Source organism: Vigna umbellata, chromosome 1 (assembly GCF_029865625.1).
Source record: "Vigna umbellata cultivar VRB3 chromosome 1, Vumbellata_1.0, whole genome shotgun sequence".
Taxonomy (NCBI): Eukaryota; Viridiplantae; Streptophyta; class Magnoliopsida; order Fabales; family Fabaceae; genus Vigna; species Vigna umbellata.
This window is the reverse complement of record NC_142165.1, coordinates 82,776,752-82,801,797: the sequence shown is the minus strand read 5'-3', so window position 1 is coordinate 82,801,797 and position 25,046 is coordinate 82,776,752. Positions and strand designations below refer to the sequence as shown.

Sequence of the window (25,046 nt, the reverse complement as noted above, 5' to 3'; positions counted from 1 at the left end):
ATTTCTTCCATTTCATTCTCATGCATTTACAAACATCTCAATTCCATAATCAAGTCAAAATTAACTCACCAACATACTCAAATCCTATTCCTAGAACCTTTGAACCTATGATCACTTATCAAGTTTCAATCACTTAAATCCTCAACAAGTGAAATCATGCTATAGACATTCAATTTCAAGTCTAGAATCTAAAGATACAAGTTCTATTCCTAGATACAACCATCCTAGATACAAGAATTCATTAGGCATTCAATTTCAAGTCTATACTCTAAAGGTATTTCCCAACACCTCAAGCATCACAAATCAAGAATGAGAATAATCCACACCAAACATTAAGCTTAGAAAAGCATGTATATATCAACAACATAATTTTACACAAGAACTCAATGTTTTGCATCTAATCTCAAGAAATAAAAAAACAAATTCATGGTGGAGAACCTAGGGTTTACAAATTGAAGAAATAGAGAAAAAATTGAAACCATAAAAAAGATAAAGGCCCTTTCCCGATACACCTAGCAGATGTTCCAAGCTTCATTCATGCCTCTCCTTCACATTTCCACCTCCAATCTGTAGCCCATCTTTCTCTTTAACTCCAAAAGGGGGAGAACCACCATCGATGAAGGAGGAAACCCGAGGAGGAGAGGAAGAGCTTCCTAATACTCCAAACTGTTGGGTACAAACAAAGTCCCACATCGGATAAAATAAGAGATGGACATGGATTTATATACACATAAGATACCTCCATTGATAAGAGGCCTTTTGGAGTGGTACTAAAAGCAAATACGTGAGAGCTTGGTCCAAAGCGGACAATATCTTACCAGTGTGGAGATCTATGTGTATGTGTATGTGATGTACCTCCCTACAAATGGTATCAGAGCCCATGGTTCAGGTCTGGTGACCGAGCTCAGTTGAGTACGTCTCTCTATGATAAAGTGAAAGTGAAGCCTAGCAGGTGGCCGAATGTATCATGAGAGGTGGAGAGCAAGAGATGCTCAGTGTTGTGACTATGGATCGTGAAAGAGGGCAAGGAGATGCTCAGTGTTGACCATGGTGTACTCGAGGGTAAGAAAACGACTTCCGTTGTAGGAGAGGTGGAGATGGAGAACCATAGTCCTTTATTTTAGGGGAGGATGTTGGGTACAAACAAAGTCCTACATCGGATAAAATAAGAAATGGACATGGGTTTATATACACATAAGATACCTCCATTGATAAGGGGCCTTTTGGAGTAGTACTACAAGCAAATCCGTGAGGGCTTGGTCCAAAGCGGACAATATCTTACCAGTGTGGAGATCTATGTGTATATGTGTGTGTGTCAAACCTCTCTACAGAAACAACCTCCAAGAGTCTCTCCAAGGCACCCTAGGTGATTCTATTCGTGTGAAAATGAGGAATCTCCAAAACCCTCGCGAAAACATGATTAAATACTCACCTTCACGTATAAAATATGACAAATTCCCTAATAGCTTCATTCTCGCTCAGCGAGATCTAAAAGCTGATGCTCTTTAACTTATAACTCGCCAAGCAAGTCATATTTTCCTCAATGAGAAGCCAACTCACGTAGCCAATCAGCGTAGCACCCAAAGGTGTTTTTTTTATTGTTTGGGGGCGACCCATGGTACCTTTCTTCATGTTTGCATCGATGTGTGAGATTTTAATGCTCTTAACGTGGGTATTTATCTAAAAATTATTCTTTCTTATCTAATCATGCTTTCTTGAGTTTTAGCTTGTTTTTCTCCATCATAATTACTTCCTATTGACTTATTTCGCACGCTTAAAATAGATATTATAAGTAAACGAGCATAAAACAACTAAAATACAAAACAATGCAAAAATAAGATAAACTTGATGATTAAACAAGATAAAAGCTATGGATAAGTTGATTTTATTCATAAAAGTAGGTAGAAAATAATGTTACCACTCAACAAAGATCATGGCAACTGCTTCATATGTGAGTCATAAATTTTTTTCTTTTGTCAATGATTAGGGAGTGCAACGATATCCCCATGATATAAGTTTGACTTGGCCAAGTGTTTTCTTCAACTTGTTCAATATAACTTTGTTCAATACTTTAGTTTGACCGTGGATCTGTCAATGTCTATTAAACTCCATAAATTGCTTGAACTCTTTGTTAATGAATTGTCAACCATTAAGGATGACAATAGAGTGAGGTAAAGTATGTTTGCACACAATAGTCTCCCCAAAGAACATTTACACCTGTTGTGCATTGATAGTTGATAAAGGTTTTGCCTTCATCCATTTAGTAAAATAATCAATTGCACTATTGAAAGTTTTATTTCACCTTTGGTGAGTGAGAATGATCTAGGTATATCCATTCCTTATGTAGTGAAGAGTAAAAAAGTAACAATTATATGTAACTTCTCTACTAAGTAGTTTTAAAAGTATTTTACCTCCAACTTTTGAACTAGAGTGTTCTTGACTCGTTTCTCTAAGTGTTCTTGACTCGATTCTTTTTAGTGTGACCACCATTGAAACTTGTAGCTTGAGACATGAGATATCAAAGCAAAAGAAAAAAAAATGTTATGACTGTTATTTATAAATTTTCAATAAACAAATTATATCATAATAAAATATTGATGTATAAAAGATACAAAGTATCATTATAACATTTCTCAAATCTTGGAAGAATAAAGAAGAGTGATGGATACAATTCTATCATTGGTTCATGGTCAAGCATAAAATAAGTAAATTTAATCATTTTAGGAAATTAGTTTTAGCATGTTAATGATAAAAGGTATTGGAAAGATTCTTCTGATAAAATATTCATCATGAAACATGTTTAGGAATTGATTTTTGGACAATATTATCAAATAAATCTAAAATTTATATTTTATCCTTAGTGAACTCATATCTCATGATAAAATAGAATATGAAAGTGTACCTAAATTTACCTTTAAGAATGATATAAATTCCAATATTAATAACGAGTATATAATCCTTTAATAAAGAATCTTAGGTACTTCTATCTCGATTGGTATGAATTTATATTTCTACCTTGATTGGTAGAGATATATACCTCTATCTTGGTTGGTAAGGAATTATAGATAAAGAAAATATATGTATTGTATAATTTTATAGATAATATAGCATTTTGTACAAAAATGATAATAAAATATAAAAACTTTGAAGGGTCTGTAAAAATTTCATCAAAGTAGACGTTAAATATTCTTATCAAAATTCAAAGCAAAATTTAAACAGGTAACAAAATTTAAATAACTTAATAACTCCTAATAAATATTCCAAGACTAAAACACAAGTAAAGATTTAAGAAAATTAAGTCAATAAATAAATTTAAATCCATAGTACATGAATATATAGACAAATATGAAAAAATATATTATTCCATATGATATGAATTTATAAAACTTTTAGACTCAACAAATTAATTATAAAATTTAAAATATCAATAATAATAGAAATTTATCATTATATCATAATTAATATAATAAAGATAATATAAATCAATTAAATATTGTTGGTTGATATATGATATTGAGAAATTTATAAAATATAATCAAACATAACAATATATTATATAAAAATGTAATAATCGTTCTAACAAATATAAATATATTTGTGAACATTATTTAAATACTTTATAATATTATTGATTAAACCTTCTGGAACCAAAAATCAATTCTTTAATATATTTATTGGAGAATAATTTAATAGAACAATCTCGCTTCCACTAAAGAAGGTTGTTTCTCCTAAGACACCTTAGAACAATCTCGCTTCTACTAAAATATTTTATCAATGATCCATTAGAGACATTTACTTTAAAATTAATCATATTTGTTCTGTTGTTCCTACGGTGGATTAATACGAACGTGTATAATCTTCACAATCTCAACCGTACACATATTTCATAATGAATTTGATTATTTGTGCTTTTTTTTTATACATTGCTACGTGTGTAAATACAGTAAAAGCAGAAAAGAAAAAGCGTGAAAAGAAAAGAAAGCAGTACTGTCCCCACCCACGTGGGCCTCATAATTACATAATTGCCTACGTGAAGCACTATGAACCACATATCTGTGGGTGTTGGTGCCTTTAATTACACCCATGCTGCTTCACATTCTTCACAATTCTTGAGTCCAACACATACACATTCAGATGGCTGCAACACCAGGACTGGAGCATTCTAGGAAGGCTTTTGGATGGGCTGCTAGAGACAAATCTGGGTTTCTCTCCCCCTTCGACTTCACCAGAAGGTATACATTTCAAGCTCTTCAATTCCTCAACTTAACAAGTAGTTCATGCTAGTGATGTTCTGTTTATTAATGGTGCAGGGAAACAGGAGAGAAAGATGTGGCAATCAAAGTGTTATTCTGTGGTATATGCCACACTGACCTCCACAATATTAAGAGTGAATGGGGTCAGTCCTTTTATCCACTGGTACCCGGGTAAGCTTCCTACTCTCTTTCATCCTATCTTTCAAACACAAGATATTTTCTTAACTTCTACGTTTGGTTTCTGAAACATTCTGAAAATTTATTGATATACTTAATTTGTAGTATGATTTTCAAAATATGAGAGAAAATGGCTAAGCTTCAACTCAAATTTGGAGTGTGCACACACAAAATATGACTGTCATTGGATGGTCCCCCCAGAAGAAGCAAGAATTTTTGTTGTCCCTGCATGATAAACATTTGAAATAAACTAAACATATATATATATATATATATATATATATATATATATATATATATATATATATATATATATATATATATATATATTGCAAAATATGCAAGCAATAAGATCTGCCGTATAGATGAAGTTGTAGATCTGCTAAACAGTAAGTTGGAAAATAAAGAGAGCAAAAGTTTAGACCGGTTTACTTACTGGATATGTTTTACTGGGTGAGGTAACCATATGATGGAACAAATTTACTTTAGAAAAACACTTTAATGTGATGTAGACAATTTGTTTAATAAATTATTAGCTACCTTTCCAATAAAATATGATATTGTTTATGAACGAGAAGTTATTAGTGTTAATTAATGATAGAATAGTATATTCTAATTTAAGCACCAAAATGTAGGCACGAGATTGCAGGTGAAGTGGTAGAGGTTGGAAGCAAGGTAGAGAAGTACAAAGTGGGAGATAGGGTGGGTGTGGGGTGCATGGTTAATTCCTGCAGGTCGTGCAAGAGCTGCGATGAAAATCTTGAGAATTACTGTTCAAAAATGGTTCTGACGTATGGAGGGAAGGATATTGATGGGAGCATCACACAAGGAGGCTACTCTGATCTGGTGGTTGTAGACGAACACTTTGTGATCAGCATTCCTGACGGTCTACCCCTTGAGGCTGCTGCACCTCTCTTATGTGCTGGGATCACAGTGTATAGCCCTCTCCGATATTTTGGAATTGGCAAACCAGGCCTACATGTGGGTGTGGTTGGTCTTGGTGGCGTTGGCCACATGGCGGTTAAGTTTGCCAAAGCTTTTGGGGCTAAGGTCACTGTAATCAGCACATCTCCAAACAAAAAGAAGGAAGCTATTGAGCATCTTGGAGCTGACACATTTTTGGTCAGTCGTAATCAAGAGGAGTTGGAGGTACTTAAATTTTCCCTTTCTGAACCTTTCTACAATTATTTTACGATATATGCTGTAAAATCTGCTTTGTATTATTTCTAGTTTTTTAATACGGTTTACTTTGTGTGCCTGTGAGGAAAAGCAAAAGTTATTGTTTAACTTCTAATGGCCATTTTTTCTGTTCAGGCTGCAAAGGGCACCCTGGATGGTATAATAGACACAGTGTCTGCAGTTCACTCTCTGGTCCCTCTGATTGATTTGTTGAAGACTGGTGGGAAACTTGTCATCGTTGGTCTGCCCGATCATCCTTTGGAGCTTCCAATCTTTCCTATACTAGGTATGCATGTACATGAAAAATTATTACACTTATATAATAGAAATTAGACGGAAAATTAACTTGTATATAAGTTCATGAAAAAGTATATTTTATTTTTCTTAAAGACGTACAATTTGTTTCATAACGTTTATGATAAATATTGTGTTTGGTTTGCAGCAAGAAAGAGTGTAGCTGGCAGTTGCATTGGAGGAATAAAGGAGACTCAAGAGATGATTAATTATGCTGCCAAATACGATATACAGCCTGACATCGAGATCATTCCTGTAGATTATGTAAACACGGCAATGGAGCGTCTCCTCAAAGCAGATGTCAAATATCGATTTGTTATTGACATTGGGAAGACACTGAAGCCCAGCTCTTAAATTTCATAATCCATGTTGCAGAGGAGAATTATGTAACAGGATATGGTTCTTGCTTTAAATAAGGAATATGTCTATGTTGTCAGTTTGATTGGATGTTTTACTGTGTGCTTTTGGATTTAGGCGGTCGATGGATTGATGTAGTTGCTATCTTTAATATTATGTGATTAATAAGCATCTCTTTACTAGTATTATGGGATTATAATTACCTTTTATTTTATTATTTTATACTTCTATGGGAAGAAATTAGGAGAATTTTTGTTTTACTAAAATTTGTATAAACCGTCAATAAAACTATCATAAGCGTGCATTAAAAATTATACAAGAGCGATATGCTTGCAATATGATAATTATTAGTATTTACTTTTATTGTAATATCTAGTGTCTGTTTATTACGAGCTTCGCCTCGTTGTTATATCAATGAACCTATTATATTATTTTAGTTTTCTTCTCTGTAACTAATTGAGTACTTCATTTAAGTGATTAACATTAGAGTATTCTCATTATATTACTTTTATGATTTTAACTTGGTTGCATAGCTACTTTCTACCTCGGGTGCTCAAATTTATTTTATTGATTTGATGATGTTCGAACTAATAAAAAGCTTTGATACAATAAATTGAAAGCTCAGATATCATAAGACATCATTAGAGTTTTAGGTATACGACAATGAGCAGTTTTCTAGTAAGACTACTTAATGTCTATATTTAATATTTGGCTTAATTACCTACTTAGTCCCATGTTAGGAGGTAATTTTCTGTTTAGTACCCACTTTTAAAAATGTAGGTATTTGGTACCTATGTTTTGAAATTTGTATCAATTCAATCCTATCCAGTTAACGGCGTTATAATTGATGCGAGAAATTAAGGACCTTAATGATAGTCTGGGTGGAATAGCTATCAAATGTTTGAATGCATCTTCATTAACGTCCTTAATTTCTCGCATCAATTATAACGCCGTTAACTGGATAGGATTGAATTGATACAAATTTCAAAACATAGGTACCAAATGCCTACATTTTTAAAACCGGATACTAAACAGAAAATTACCTCCTAACATGGAGACTAATTAAGCCTTAATATTTCTAGCACTTATTCTTGGGCCGGAGACTTTGTAATGAAAGAATTAAATTTGATTTGAGATTCAATTAAAGATTTTGTTAATACAAATTCAAGTTGCCTATTGGATCTTACAAATTCAGTGTAGATATTCTTAGACAACTTTTTTCAAATGAAAAATTACCAATTTTAGTTCTCTTGTGAAACATTCATTTGAAAGTAACGAAAAACTTGGTTATTATAATATATTTTGAAGAGATTATTTTATCCATAGAAATTTACTCATAATAAATGTTATAATCTTATATATATATTTTTAATTATTATTTTATTTTACATATTTTTTAGAAAAATAATATATTTTAAGAAATATATATTATATTGTTACATATAAGGCAGGTAAAAATAACTGATCTATATAGTTAACTATACTATATTATACTAAAAAAACTATCTATTTTTACTAAGTTAAATATATTGTTTTACGGTTCGGTTTTAAAAAATTGAATTTATGAAATTTTGAGTTCAGTTAACTAATAGAATTGTACTGTAATTTTAAAAGATCGGTGACAAAGTTATATTCTCAAATCTTAATGTTATATGTATGTTGTCGCGGCTCTCACACCTTTAAACTTATTAATCACCCGTTAAAATATTTATGTTTAGATTTCATTCAATGCAACAATATAATAATTAAAAAAAGTTAATTTCAATTTTTTTATTTGACGTGAATAAAGTCTATTTTCTTATATCAATAAACTTATTTTTAGTTTTTGTTTTTAAATATTGACATTTAATAAATCTACATATAGTTTTAAAAAATATTTTATTTATTTTTGTGTAAAAAAGGCATCAGAACATTCAACTTATTCATTGAAAGACAGGAATTAAAATATTTATTTTCATAATTAAGGTAAAATCATTGGTGAGACTTAGTCCTCCCTTTTTTTCTATAATTTTTTTTTGGTTTCTTTTAATTAACTTGATTTTGTTTTTCTAGGTTTTTGTTTTTATTTTAAGTTTGTCACTTCAATTATGGTCTTTGTCAAAATCAAATCATTATGCTAAAACTATCACTTAAATTTGAGTGACAATAAAATTTCAATTTATTTTTTTAGAAACTTTATGTACTGTGTTGTTAAGAAATAATATATAAATATTTACTTATTTAAATATTTAAGATCATACCTCCTATTATAATATTATCAAATATTTACTTATTATAAATCTTATTATATTTTAAGAATATTTTAGATTATTTTATTATTTTTAATACAAGTTATAAGAAAAGTAAAATAATAAATAATCAAATAAAAAATATAAACAAATAAAATAATAATAATATTGTGAAATTTTAAACTTATATTTTATTTTTTATTCATATTTTAAACCACTATAATAAAAATAAATTTTATTTCAAATTATATTGTGAAATTAATTTAAACTTAAAAATTTGGTTTAAAACTAGTGCAGTGTTAAAATTAGTACAATTCAGTTAAAATTAGTATAATTAATAAAGCTCAGTTTATATTGTAGTTTAGTATAATTTAATATAGTTTAGTTCAGTTTAATAAAACAAAAAACAGTTGAGTTCAGTTTGTCTGAACTCAGTTTAGACAAATTAGTTTTTAGTTTAGTATAGTTTTTAATAGTGCATAGTGCAATTTAATTCCACCACACCTAGTTACAGAGTGTCTCTTAATAACATATTTTGTTTTATCAACATCATATTATTAAGAAATTCATGTGTTTGTCTTTAAAATAGAATTTACTTTGTCTTAAAATATTTTATAGGTATCATAAGACATGGGTAATAAATTAAGGATAACAATAAGTCAAGTTGGTTACAAATAGTATCTACAATTTGATCTGTAGCAAAATAAATTCATATGTTATTCTATTAATTGGATACTCGTTTAAAAATATTTGTAGATATTTTAAATTTCACAGGTATTTATAAATATTCGTGAATATTTAAAAAAATATATTTTATTAAATTTTAAAATAAAATTGTAAAACAAAATATAATGTATAATATAAATTAAATTAAATTTAAATTAAAATTTAATTTTTTTATTTAAATTTAGCCTAATAAAATATAAATTAATTTTAATTTTAGTTGAATTTAACTTAATAAAAATATAAATTAAATTTTATTTTAATTTTTTGTAGATAATGGATATATGTAGGTATAGATAGTATGATATTCGCACTTGACCTGTTTATAAATGGATATTAAAACACCCGCTACCCATGCGTAATAATAAATATCCGGTATCCACAGTTAATAAATATTCATAAGTATTAATTATTCGATGCAAAATTTATCCACAGATACTCATATGTATGAATATTTTTGTCATCCATAGTGCAAACTGATCTAAGAGCATGTGTAAATTTAATAATACTAATTACACAAAATAAATCAAGTTTATATTTTTCTCGAAAAGGGATATATGTACCTTTATCATTAATTTTTTATTTGGGTTCATAAGATTATTACCTTATCTATAATCAATCAGGCATGTCTCTTTCTAGACATCAAGACAAAAAATCATGGGATGATGTACAATCATATCCAATCAATTTCCTAAACAAATTAAGATCTACAATCCTTAGTAATTATAAATCGTTGATGATGTTGAGTATTATTGAATGTTATGTGTAGATGTAAATTGCTTTAAGAATTTAAGTGTGTTTGTTTTTATTTCTTTTAAAGGTGTTAGCTTACCTTGTTATATGTTATGATTTTCATCTATTATGATTGTATGTTACACGAGAATAAAAGATAATATAGGTGAGAATATGAATGAAAACAAAGTGGAAACTAGTTTCATTTTCTCATACTCATCTCCAAAGAAAAAATTCATCTTCATCTCTATACTTATAGCCAACAATGATAAAAGTTTTATCAAATTATCATCCCTACCAAGTACTAAGTATACTCGTACTCGTGTCCATACCTACCTTCTTAGTGTTTCAATACCAATTAATTAATTTTTATAAAATAAATAAATAAAAATCATGACAAAAAAAATATGATATGATCAAATATTCAATATAAAAAAACTTATTTTAGTTTAATATCAAGTATTTAGAAAGAAATTATAATTGTGTATATTTTAAATTAAAATACGAAATAAAATTTCACCACAACCAAAACATGCATTAAATTTACAAACACTAATGAAACAAAGTTGATAAAATTATTATTTTTTAAATTAAAAAAATATATATTCAATTCTAAAAAATATTTTAAATGTCCTTTTACTTCTTTTATCTAAATTCTAGTGAAATATATATTTTTATCTACTTATAGTATACTTGAATGAAATCCCACGTAAAATAAAAATTAAACTAGCAATAAATTTATAGATTAAACTAACAATATATATATATATATATATATATATATATATATATATATGCTCTCTAAACAATACGAATGGTTATACATTTATTTTGAAAAACTTCATCCAAAATAATCTAAACATATTTAATTAATAGAATTTTGTCTACAGTGAACTTATTAGTAAAAATGTAACTCTAAGAATAGGATATTGCATGACTATTTAATTTTTAAAAATTTCGTATTTTTTTATTAAATTAATTAAAATTTATCCCCCGTAATTTCAATTAATTATTTTAATTTATGTCTTTTCTAAAACATTTTTTTCTTCATTTCACTAAAAAAAATTGAAATCAGACGAGTCTTTTCTAGTCAACACTGCAAATTATAGATACAAATTTTATCATACAAGTACTGAATTTTCAATGAGTACATTAAAAAAATTTCATTTATTTTGTCATTGAGGTGATGTTCACGTGTAAAGATGGATTTAAGAGATAGTGAATTATGAATTTAAGAGTAAAGTATTTGGTTATTTTAACATATTTGAAAGTGATAGATGATGAATTTGAAATAAAGTTTGTGAGAGAAGATGAATATGAAAGTAAAGTTTGTGAAAAATTTCACTGATGTGATAGATTAAAAAAATAAATAAAAAATAAAGATTACCAAATTTCTCTTAATGACAATAGTAACATTAATATAAAATTATATTTATGAGTAATTTGTAAAAATTATTTCAAATAAGACAATTAAAAATAAATTAATAAATAATACAATATATTTTGGAATGACATTGAAATTTTTTGTTTAGATATTCTTTTTAGTATATAATTTAGTCACATGTGCTATTATTTAATGTTTTTATAGTAAATTTGGATGTCTTTTTTTATTACTATTATTGTAGTTATGGAAGACACTCAATTATCAGGAATTCTTCATTTATATTAAATATCTATGATTAAACAATTAACAAAGTCAACTTAAAATATGACATAGGATATTAAAGGTACCCACTTCATAAGATATAATATGATTTATGATAATTCATAATGAACATCTTTCATTCATGTAGTAAGCAATCTATTCAAACAATATTAAGTTAGCATCCTCATTATACGTCGTGTTTGGGATGACTGTGAAGAGAGAAAATCGAAGCATTGTTTGAGTAAGTTATAATTTTCAATGTTCATTGTAGCTAATAAGTCAAAAATTCGTTGTCCTGTATGTTGAGATGAAAGAGCTCCAACAAATAGGTTGTTTTTGTTAGTAAGGATGAAATCTCAATATTCAATAGTTCTAAGTTGTCGGTCAACATGATAGACATTCTTCTTTGAACATTTGTTTCCTCCAATTTGTCAATTATTCTAAAATCCATTTGATTTGAAGTTCAATAAGTTAAAATAACAATAAAAATCCTTAAGAAGTAATATATGATAAAATATAATTAAAGATGATGAAATATAATGAAGCAAAGAGGATGATGATACAATTATGCGAGTATAAACATGTTAATCCTTTAAATTGTGGAGAATTAAGTTCACATTGAAATTCACTTCTTCTATGTATCAATTTATATCTAAAGTTAAGTTGGATAAATTATCTTCAATTTGCTGAACATGTCCTTACATATCTTGTATCCCTTGCATTTTATTTTGCAAGTCATGCACCCCCTCCACATTTGACTTAGCCTTTCAGAATTTAAGTAGAGGGGGATGTTGAAAATGACCACTAGACTATTACGTTTCTACAATAGGCTCGTTATGTCTTGGACTTTGTTCTTTTGGTTGTTCTTCAAAGAATTTGTGGAAAAATATTGTCTCAATCCAATACTTGTGCATGCGTCGGCAAAAAGATCTACTCCACTATATTGTATAATTTGGGTGATCAGTATACCATATAGGAGAGGCATGTCATTGGCCTTGCATTTAACCATATGTTGCATGGTATGATGAGGCCAATTAATGGATATGTTATTGTTCAACACCCATATCATAAAAGTATCTTGCAACAATTTTGAAAAATTACCACTACGTGGAGTCAATATATGCACCACCACATAATAAAGAAGTTTGTCATTTATGTTAAGACAACCAACAATTTTGACACGTTGACCCTGCATGTTCGGTCTCACCATAGAAGCCAATGTCATGTCACGGTCGTAGGGGAGGTCTTCTGATAAATATGAAAAAGACAATTTTGGACCTTGGTACTTGACATGAGCAATATTAAACCAATAATTTGGTCTTAGCTTAATTTTTTTCCTGTTCACTACACTTGGTAGGTATTTATTGGTAGAAATTATTATATTTGAATAGAACACTTTTATTATATTTGCATAGAATGGACAGTCCAATAAAAAAAGCAGTCATCCCTTGAAATAGTAGATGATGATTAAAATAAAGATCGGATGTGGCGAAGGAATCGAAATTCATAATTTTTTGTTCCACAATTCTTCGTATATAAAATCTATTTGCATAATGTTCCATCTAATGATAATCGCTAAAGAAATGTTGTTGCTCTAAAACATCTTCGACGTATGACTTCTTGGGTGTAGAAGTGTCTTTTTTAGTGGTCGGATATTTTCTCCTTTTGACTTTTACGACTTCTTTATGATGATGATGATACTATTGAAGATTGACTTAAAAATCAATGAAAGAAGAACAACAATGATATAAGAAGAGAAAAAATAATAAGAAAACATGAACTTGCCATATTTAAAATGCAAACATAAATAACATAGTCTAAAATAACATAGTACATCATAACAATGTTTCATGGTAGAATAAAGAAAACATAACTATTTGTTGCATCCATGAGCTCAACTACTACCAATCATCATGTTAAATAACTTATTCCATTGACAATGGCTTAGCTTTGCACAAAAAATCATAAAATTGCTTCATAAGAGTATCCTCCTATATATTTATGTCAGCTAACATTTCCCATATGTCACTTCGGTGTATTGTAATGTTGCATTGAGACGTATCATCCCTACTTACTCACTAAGAATATCATTACGCTTCTCAATGGCAACCTCTTGGCACTATGCTATGGATGATATTTTCTCGAAGTGAGAGTTACTGGATATCATAACATCCATGAAGTCGTCTAGCTTTGCAATCAACTTTTCAAACTGTGAGTCCATGACATCTACCACAAAGGCTTCGTATTTTGAACCACATGATGTTGATGTTCCTCCGGATGGGACAGATGGCACATATTAAGTTGGCCCTAGACTATACTCATCTATATGTGGTAGTGAAGGTGGAGTCAGGTCATTATACCCTTGAAACATAGGTTGTTCAAGTATTTACTGCATTTGATCGTTAAGATCAACATCTAAATGTGCTTCTTGGTGTTGATGGCATGCTTGACGAGCTATTTGCACTCCATTACCTGTAGCTCGATCAGATGCCCAAAGCTCATCCAATATATCATAGTGTCTAAGGTTAGTAACCTCCATTTAGCTGCAATAGGCTTAGCCTGAAATATAAGCCATGCCTACATTATAAAAAGTCAATTCGTTAAGTATACAAATTAAACAGAAGATTAAGAAATGTTTTATTTACCTTGATCAGGTCAGCCCAAACTTCATCCTCTGCTTTAAATCATTTGGAAATTGCACTCCATGCAAACCCATAAGTGAGCAAACAAATCATGAACCTCACATCATTTCTCATTCAAAACTTTTTGTCTATTCTGTATGTTATTTTTTGTTACACCCACATACTCTAATTGATGAATATTATTGACGATATTATTATACGCTTGGGTGGTCCAACTATTGTCAATCATGTTTCCCATTCAAGCTTCTTTTATCATTGCATTCAAAAGTCATTTGTCCATTTCCTCAATCCATTTCGTAAACTCTTTAGTCTCGACTGATGACTCCGTCGTAACATTCTTTCCCTTGTTCATGTCAAACCTAATTAAAATAAAACTGATGATATTACATTAAAGCATTTCATAGAAACCATACTTTATCATTACACATAACATAGTCAAAGAATACAATTAAGTAAAATACCTAAAAGTTTTCATAATCTCACCACATTCGTAATCATCTCTAATATTACAACCAATCCTATAAAAATTTTCACGAGCTTAAGCAATCATCATTTCATCCTTGTGTTCAAAGAACAAAATCGAAACGCAAACAAGAATAGAACAAAAATACATAACTGAACTTTATTAACATGAAAAGAAAAGTTACACACTACCGGACTCACCAAACCACACACGGTCTGTCACTCTCGCAAACCTATCGGCGAAATCCAGGAGCCAAGAACTCTACTTCTACGAAAGCGAAAAAAAATCCTAATCTACAAAATGTAAAACTATAAACTGAAAGTGTGTAAAGTGTATGTGTAGAAGTGTTTAATCAAAGTATCTATGTACATGCCCTTTTATAAAGCCGGAGAAGAAAAGAAAAGAGAAAATAAAAGGGGGAAAAGAAACTTGCTTGCGACACTTTGTGCTTCCCAATCGGACATCTCTCGTTCACTTCTGTCATGTGTCAGTCAGCTCTAGTCAGCTCCCTTTTCGTGTTGGTCATCTTCTTCGGGTAGCTGCTTTGAGGCATTGAGTGCTTTCCTCTCTTATTCTTTCACTTTTCTCTTTGCCCTAGCTCAAGGTACCTTTTCTCTCTTCCAAAATGAATGTGCATGCAGATTGTTTGTCTCAAGTTAGTTGTGCGAACCAAGACCCCCTGCAACTGCTGCCATTTCTCAAAACAGTGTCGTTGCACTAAAGCCCAAAGTGCACTTCGGCCCAGTTTCACTTGCAGCATCCAATGTCCAATGCATCTTTTAAAATCAGCATAGTGCAGCGACCCAATTAGCAATGACGTTTTAGCCCAATTACATTTTCAGCATTGCAGCGTTTTGATAAGTGCAGTTTGAATCAGTCGTTTTCAGCCCACTTTTACCTCTTCAGCCCAATTTATAAGGGCTTATTCTGCAACAAAGAGAGAAAAAGAAATTAAGAAAAAACAAGTCTAACAATTACAAAAGGAATATTTTTTTGTTAAAGATTTTCTAAAAAATTATAAATTTTCTAATTATTAACAAAAATTAAAAATCACACCTAAAAACCTATTTTTAACTAAAAATTTACAAATCTAAAGATTTAAAGAAAATTCCTAAAACTAACCTAATTCTAGACAATTAAAAACAAAAATACACTAACAAGGACTTTTAGACAAGATGCAAAATTAGAGAGTTATCAAACACACATCCTTTAGGTATAACTAACAAATCATCTCGTACAAGAGCATCTTTTAAAATTCTTGAATCAAATGTTGTCCTTTCCCAAATGACTAAAACATATGTGAATTTCATATCAAAATCATACACCGAGAGTTGACCAATCCTTTCTTCCTCGAAACCTAGGAACACATGATTTTTGGACCCTAACTCGTACATGAGTTCCATCTATGGTCCTTGAACAATCATATTTCATAGAAATGACAATTATTAATAAATGTGGACAACATTATTGTGTTTTCATATTATAAAAAGACTTTTACTTTAAAGTATAAGTAAAATTGACTATTATTTACCAAATTTGAATGAAACTCTGATCCTAAGGGCTGAATTAAAAATTCAGACTCTAAACTTAAAATTGCATCCAAGAAATTGTGCAAGTATTTGCTAACAATTGACCTAGATTGATGGAAGAAAAATGAAACACTTCAATTCTTCACATTATACCCAATTATGTGAAAAATTTTAGCAACTTGTTTCTCCATTATCGACCATATTGCATCCTTAACTAATCCAGATGCTCTTAGGCGCTGGCATAGGTTAATAAATGCTTCTAGTCCCATCTGAATAATGTCACGATATTGATTGGTATGCATAAGATAAGACATCAATTGCTTTCTACAACGGTCTTTGTTTGGTACAAATTTCCTAACACTATTTGTTGCGCTCGAATACATATTTAATATATTCAACACATGTGCAACAATGCATAACATTGTTATTGCGGCTAGTGTTGTGCGCATTTGCAATTGTTGATGTAAGTGTGTTACTATATTGAAGTCTACACTGACAACATTATCAATTATATCTTTACCGTCCAAATATGACAAATCTAATACTTCTTCCATATATATTACCTTGAGCAAATATAAAAAATATTACATACAAATAAAGATGAAGTTATATTCGTTGACAATGTAAACATAATTTTTGTTTTATTCTTTTGAAAAAAAAAATCATTTCTTAAAATAATTTTTTTTAAACAATAATGCATATACTCAATATCACAATTTCATAAATATGTACAATTAACAACACAATTTCATTCAAATAATACATAATTCAATAACCATATAATTATCAAGTAAATAATACATACAATAATTAATAATGCATATAATAAATATTACCTTTTTGAAGACTTCTACACTAATGAAGCGAACACAAAACCTCGGATTGAGAATAAAACAACCAACAACCTAACACAAAAACTCCAACTAAGCACACAATAACCTCGAACTCAACACAGAGCACAAAATAACCACGAACCAAGCACAAAACAAGTAGAATCTGACCATAAAACTAGCAATCGAGCACCAAACAACCACACAATACCAACAACCTCAACACATAATAAAGCAATATTAAAAATAAAAAAATATTTTCATACAAAATACCTTCAAATCACCATAATTAAGAAAAGATTCAAAAATCGTTGAATCCTGTCTCTCTCTCAATTTCAAATATGTGAAAACAAACATAATTTTATTCGTACATCTGATTACAATAACATTTATAAATAGTATTTCATCCGCAACCGCGTGAGTCATTATGAAAAACAAATATTTTTAATAATATTATTTATAAAAATTATCAATCATAATTAAACCTTAGAAATCACCTTAGAAACAACAAATAGTAAAGGTCAAAATATATATTCAATCTACTTTGATTAAATTAAAAACCAAACATATTATTTTTTTTATATGAATAACTTTTTGAAATATTAATATGTGAGTAAGTGAAAATTATTCTCAGCCTTAACTGAGTTTTTTTTTTAATATTATACTGATTATTAATTTTTGTTTTCTAATTATAATGTTATTGGTAATTGCTATCACGGGACCGGGTTGGATCATCTTCAATTAAATAAACTGATTTGGAAAGTTGAACATAGAGAAACAGAGTGAAAATACATGCACCACACAAAATAATAATTAATTTCATGAGCAATCGGATTCTATTGTGGTCCACCTCGCTGACAAAATTCTTATCTACACTGTCACATTACAATTCTGATAAAACTTGAAAATTTCGAGGATGAACTGTAGTATTTTGTATGTTTCAATAAATTATTTTTAATATGATTGCTAGAGAACTAATTATAATAAGGGTTAAATATGTTTTTAGTCCCTATACTATCACGCGATTTTGGTTTTAGTCCCTCTTTCAAACTAAGGTACATTTTAGTCCTCCTCCTTAAGGAAACTTTGATTTTAGTCCTCCAAAATTAACACCGTTAAAAATCAGCTGACGTGACTAACAGTAGACTGACATGATTTTCTTTTCTTGCGCTGAGTCAGTGTTTCTCATTTTTTCTCCCTCTCTCTCCCTCGTCTCTTCTTTCCATCTTCTACCCAACCTCCCTACCCTCTCCAAAAAGGTCATTGACGCTGTGCAACTTGGGTGGTCTGCGGTGGAACAAACAAATTAGGTCGTTGAGGTTGCTGTGGGGTGGAGTAGGAGCACCATAACCATATTGTCCATTAGTATGTCCCTGGTTCACTTTAGAACGAATAATCATATCCCAATTCTGTGTTTCTATGAAGTCTCTTGTCGATTTAGGTTTTCACATATCCCAATTCACGAGTTACCGAATCCGAATATTATTGAAACTTCCTTTTATATGGGTTACTTGTAACTGATACTTTCAGATAAATAGTTTTCTTTGCAAATGGTTAAAGCTTAACTTTGTCCTCTGTTTTTTTCATCAAACATTTTCTTTAAAGTTCTTATCACAATAAACTAAATTCACAAGAATCAGGTGGAATTGTGAGTATCTTTAAAATCTTATTCTTGACAAATAATATTTAATCAGACTTCCGATCAATCATATTCTGCAACTAATTTGATTTATTGAAGGTGTCCAATATTTTACTTATACCAGTCATCATATAAACTTACATGTGAGAGTATCAATATAATAACAACCTAATCCTGCACTTTTACATAAGTCGCACTCTCATGAGGGCAAACTATGGGAGGACCTCTGTCGTTCATTTGTGTCATGTGAAAATTTTCAGTCTTAACACACTGCTCTGTATGTTGCTTTTGTTGACAGAACCAGAATCAAGAAGCAACAAGAATGGATGAGTGTCATTATTGAAGGAGATATTTTTGCTTGGAACGTAGTCAGCCCTATAATGAAATATATTCACTGGAATCCAAAACAATAAATCATATCAATTAAAAGAATTACAAATGAGATTGAAATAATAAGGTTTTAATTTAAAATAAATATCTACTTTCATGTAAATAATCACTTAGCGTCTTATCATCTCAACTTCTGTAAATAAACCACCATAATGAGTGAATTCTATGAAACTATTGGTTTTCTGTTTTGTTGGTGGGAAGAGAGTGATTCAAACGCTCCTTTCCACCAGGCTTTGATGAGGCATTAAAAGGCATTAAAAGAAATGGAGTATTCTTAAACATAAAGGCATTAAAAGAAATGGGGCATTCAATGAAATTATTCCATGTGTTTCATCATCTAGGAGTCAGTACCCATTCATGTGCAGCATGGTGTTTCTGGAATTCAATATCCTGATAGCTATCAACAACCGTTTGATCCTAGATACGGAAGAGGTTATGGTGCTCCTACTCCACCCCAGCAACCTCAACAGCCTAATTTGTTTGTTCCACTGCAGACCACCCAAGTTGCACAACGTCAATGACCTTTTTGGAGAGGGTGGGGAGGTTGGGTAGAAGATGGAAGGAAGAGACGAGGGAGAGAGAGGGAGAAAAAGTGAGAAACACTCACTCAGCGCAAGAAAAGAAAATGATGTCAGCCTACCGTTAGCCACGTCAGCTGGTTTTTAACGGTGTTAATTTTGGAGGACTAAAATCAAAGTTTCCTTAAGGAGGAGAACTAAAATGTACCTTAGTTTGAAAGAGGGACTAAAACCAAAATCGCGTGATAGTATAGGGACTAAAAACATATTTAATCCTTATAATAATATAAAATTATGAATATTTAAAAATCATAAGATACTTTTTATATATTATATTATTAGAATAAAATTGCTGCGAAGTTAAATATAAAGTAAAAATTATTAAATATTATTATTTTATTTTTTTGTACTTAGTTATTTTTATTGTGGACGAGTAAATATCAATAGATAAAGCTACTGCATTGAATTCATGATTTATTATATTTAGTTATTTTTAGATATTTAAATATATGTTTATATTTAGTTATATTCAACTTTTAATATAAAAATAATTTATTATATATTTTTTATTTTATCATATAAATCTTCTTAGATACAAACTTTTTATACTTTTTTTCCTAATACAAACAATAGACACGTTTTACTTTACTTTCTTTCCTGTTCTGGTACCTACTTTCCCCTTTATTATATATGTATATATGTGGGAGTAGATGACATGTAAAGTATGCTTAACCGAACACCATTATAATCATATAGATATTTACAGATATTTTGCTATGATCTTATAAACACGTATTTATATAATTTAAAAGATTGGTTATATAAACAATATTCTTATTAAACAATTATTATACATCAATAACTCTTAAAATATCTGTATATAAAACTATTTTTCATTTTTTTATTACCTTTCTTTTTCACGTACTTAAATTTATTCTTCAATTCAAACATCTTGTTTTTTTTTTTTCGAACAAACTGATGTAATTATTATTTTTCACCACATGGACGTAATATTTTTTCGGATTTATCAAAATAAATATATTATAAAAAGTTGTGTTGGAGAAATTTGATTCCAAAATAATTGATTTTTTTTCATCTTATATTTTATGGAAAATCTCATAAATATGTGTATTTTTTTAAGTTTCTTTAGGGATAAATTTTTTATTCTATTTAGGTTAAGTTTATAAGATTTATAATATGATTCATTGGTACTGTAACATCCCAAAATATAGTAATAACCATAAATTAGAATTAATTACATTGCATAATTAAACACTGCAGTCTTACACTAACATCATCGTTCAAAAGCCGAACGACATTAAGTACGTAGTTGATTACAATATAATTGAATAAGAAGAGAAGACAGGATCGAACGGTTTACAAAATTATAATACCGAACGACCACTACAAAACACTAAAATTCTAAAATCAGCTGGACGACCTAAGGCTCGGCCTTAACTTCGACGTTCACCAAGTTCTCCTCTTCAATAACGTCTTCTAGCAATGCCTCGCCTTCTGCTCACATCCACACGGATGATCATTGCAATGACAGGACGGACGTACAAGGACAAGACAACACAAGGAAAAACACAGGGTAAGCTTATGTAATTTAATTCATGCATCAACATACAAATTAAACATACCAACAATACAAGAATATCTCAACACATATAACCATCCAAAAACTCTCATTAGACAGACTGTCCGGACTGTATGAATCGGTGTATCTACAGGCGTTCGTACACCCGGGTGATGTAGTAACTGGGAAGCACTCAACAGCTGCCACCCGAGGTTAGCCCTATCAGTCCAAAGTACTCCTAAGGACTAGGACCTCCTGCCGTTCCCACACATGACCTACCCTCCTCTACGTGAGGACGAGCACTCATGGAACATCAGGATAAACTGCCATCAGTAGCTTTACCACGTTCATACTATACAAACTTCCCATATTCAATGCATAGAGTCGTTCCTCCTTGGAACGCTCGTTCAAAATCCACCATCATTTATTCATCTCATATACTGTTCATTATTTATAATATTTCACTTTATTTTCATTTTCGTTTTCCAATCCAAGTTCATAAAGTAACGAACGTTCAGTCCTCCTCATAACGAGGACGTACGTGAGGAAAGAGAACGATAACCTTCGTTCCAGAACCGAATAAATTTGACTACAAATACACATCATATTTGACGAACGTCATTTACCATTTGAATCAGTTGAATGAACTGACTCTCGGAAGATTAGATCAATACTCAAAGAATAATTTAAGTACAAGACTCTAGGCCGGATCCAATGGATAAAACCACCTCAAGACGATTTCAGAACCATAACGAAAATAATTCTATTATAGAGACCGACTGCCAGTCTATGACCGAACGCGGTAAGAGGATTTTACTGAATTTGAACGTACGCTATTTCCACACGTTTGATAATTAAAGAATCCGAGCGTTCGGTATAAGACCGAGCTCTACTTAGGACGTACGCTAGGTGTAAGACCGAGCGCTACTTATTACGAACGCTAGGTGTAAGACCGAGCGCTACAAATCTTAAAGTACATGATATATATATATATATATATATATATATATATATATATATATATATATATATATATATATATTACTTTATTTCGAAAATTAGGGTACGACTGTTCTGAGCCGAACACTCCAAGATAGTATTTCCACAGGAGGACGCTCGTTCTCGATCAGAGTTCTTTCCAAATGAAAGAATTCCATTTTAACCAGTTTACTAGAAAACCGAACGGTAGAGGACCGTTCGATGACTAACGTACATTATCATAGTAAGAAGTTCATATTCAAATTTTCAACTATTTTCAACTTAAGTTTTCAACATACCAGTTCATACTTTATACTTCACATCAATTATCAATTTTCAGACTTTATAGCATCCACATCAATAATTCACTCTCTATATTAATAACTCATTTTCACATTCATACACTTCATACATATCAACCATTATGCATCATACTCATACTGGATACATACATTCACTCGTTCAGCAACATGCATTCATTTTTAGCAAGCATACAACAACATACGAATTAAATTAATAAGCTTCCCTTACCTCTAATGTGAACGATCGTCCTAAGTTTGCAACTTGGCTTGCCAACTACAATCCCTTCTACCCGCAACGTTTACTACTCTTTGAATCAACATCAACGACAGATGAAAAAAGGGTTCAGTTTTAACTTAAGGACTCATGCACCCAGAGTTGTTTGTGCATGTTCACAAGAACGAACAGTTGAAGGAAAATGAACTTACCGGTTTCAGAACTCTAAACTGTTCGGTTCAGGTGAAAGCTCAAGACGCCGGGAATACTTCTACGGTGCCTGAACAGTGATCGGAGCAGAGAAGAGTGAGTTACAGTAGAGAGAAGGGAAATGTTTTCTAGAGAGAAGGAGGAGGAAATGGAGGTCAGAGTTTCGAAGGAGAAGGTGCATGCAGAAGAGTGTGGGCAGGTTTTTCAGAAATCATTTTTGTCTACCCCACGTCCAAACGGTCGTGCGTTCTTCTGCTGACACCTGCACTCCACTGATTGACTTCCGAATCTTCCATTGACACTTGGCAGTAGCGCGTCAGAGTTGAGTGCATTTTTAATGCATCTGATCAGAGTTGTGGGGTGCATTTATGAGAGCAAACAGGTGGCTTTGGGTGCATTTAATGAGACTTGACATACGAAGAAAAAATACGATATAATTTGTTTTCAAGAATGAGTATCAATTTTATAATTGAAATATATTAAGATGAAATAAAAAAAATATTTTATGTCTCCGTTATAAATTGAAGCATGCTTCAATTATAAAGAAACTGAAGCACTAAATCAAAACTAATAAATAATAGAAATTTGGGTTTTTGATCTTAGTTTTGTGAATAATCAAAGTCATATACATTATTTGATTTAAAATTATTATTTAATTTTAAACGATTTTAGAACTGAGATTGTATATCTTTTTAGCTTTAGTTCTAATAAGAATCGAGGTGATACCTTATTTGATTTAAATTTATTATTTAATTTTAAGGATATTTGGTATCGATTCTAAAAAAGTCAATATTTTTTGTTTCAGTTTTAGTAATAATTAAGGTCGAAAGTTGTTTTTTTATAATATTTTTTTCTGAAATGATAATTAACTTCGATTATGGACTGAACCAAAGCCAAGTACCCATTTCTTCTTTGGTTTTTACTATAACCAAAGCCTAATGTTGGTATTTTTTTAAAATAGTTTTCTTGTTTATGTTTCATCCTACATATATAACATGCATATAAAATCTAGCACAGAAACAAAAACAACAACAAAATATGATTTCTAAATAGAAACATAATTATAAGCTAAAATCTAGATAGTTATACAAATTATGATATCCTAAAAATTACATACTATTATACATTTCTATTCCATATTTTGCACAAGCTTTTCTTAAGTAATGAATGAACTTAATGGAAATTGGTGTAAAACTTTTGAAATTTTATACAAAAGACAATGATTTCAATTACTGTACGAAAAGACAATGGAGAAAAATATTTAATTCAATGCAATTATTACAGCCTGCTAAGTACTTGTAATATGGAAATGAATAATGGTTGTCATTCGATGCATTACATAATAACCATACTCGTATGAGCTGGTTTGTTTATTACACTATATATATCATCATAATTATAAATAATTGAGGAAGATCAGTCAATAAAACAATTATAAATGTATAAAAAAAATACCAAACGTTAACCACACAAGCCTTTTAGCCTTAGTAGTTTATTTCCTTGACAACATGATATGTGCTACAATTGAACTATAGAAAATAGAATGTTTTAGGATATACTTATATAACTAAGAAAGTTCATAACATTGAGGTTTTTACCAATCTATTAATTGTCTAAGATGGTTGGGAAAAGACTTGTACAAAGAGCAAAACCACACAATAATGTTGTTTGATAGGGAAACCACAAGTAACTACCAATGACTCCTGAATTGATAATAACTTAATTATTATACTTAAAATCACAGATGGAGTTTACAAGTGAAAAAACTACATTTACGCAACAATATAAGGGACAAAATATATTGGTTTTCCTAGTCCAAAGCAGTTGGTAACGTATGTTTAGATGTCATCAAGTTTATTGCTTCATGAGTGAGGTGGGGGTCTATGAATCCATATACATCTTCTTGTGTTTAGGACATTCCTCTCGAAGCGTTTGTTGTTACATGGAAAAGTATTTTAGTTTAAACATAAATAACATGTAAACTTAAAAATTGAGAAGTATATAGTGGGTTTCAGACTCCATACTAGGGGTAAGAAATAGAACCAACCAAATATCTAGGGTTCTAGGGTAGGAAAGAAAATATTGAAATGTCTGTGCCATAATAAATATCTCTTTTGTTGGCACAAAAACTAAAACATATGGCATGAGAATTTCTTCTATCGTG

General features: G+C 30.3%; 1 protein-coding gene across 1 annotated transcript; it reads left to right on the top strand.

Annotated features, from left to right (window-relative positions):
* The first annotated feature begins 4,075 nt into the window (after positions 1 to 4,075).
* LOC148206612 (putative mannitol dehydrogenase) lies at positions 4,076 to 6,445 on the top strand. Its single transcript, XM_088104437.1, has 5 exons — positions 4,076 to 4,232; positions 4,311 to 4,424; positions 5,066 to 5,579; positions 5,745 to 5,895; positions 6,052 to 6,445. The coding sequence occupies exons 1-5, from the start codon at positions 4,135 to 4,137 to the stop codon at positions 6,255 to 6,257; spliced, it is 1,083 nt and encodes a 360-aa protein (XP_087960563.1). The 5' UTR covers positions 4,076 to 4,134; the 3' UTR covers positions 6,258 to 6,445.
* The last annotated feature ends 18,601 nt before the right edge of the window (positions 6,446 to 25,046 follow it).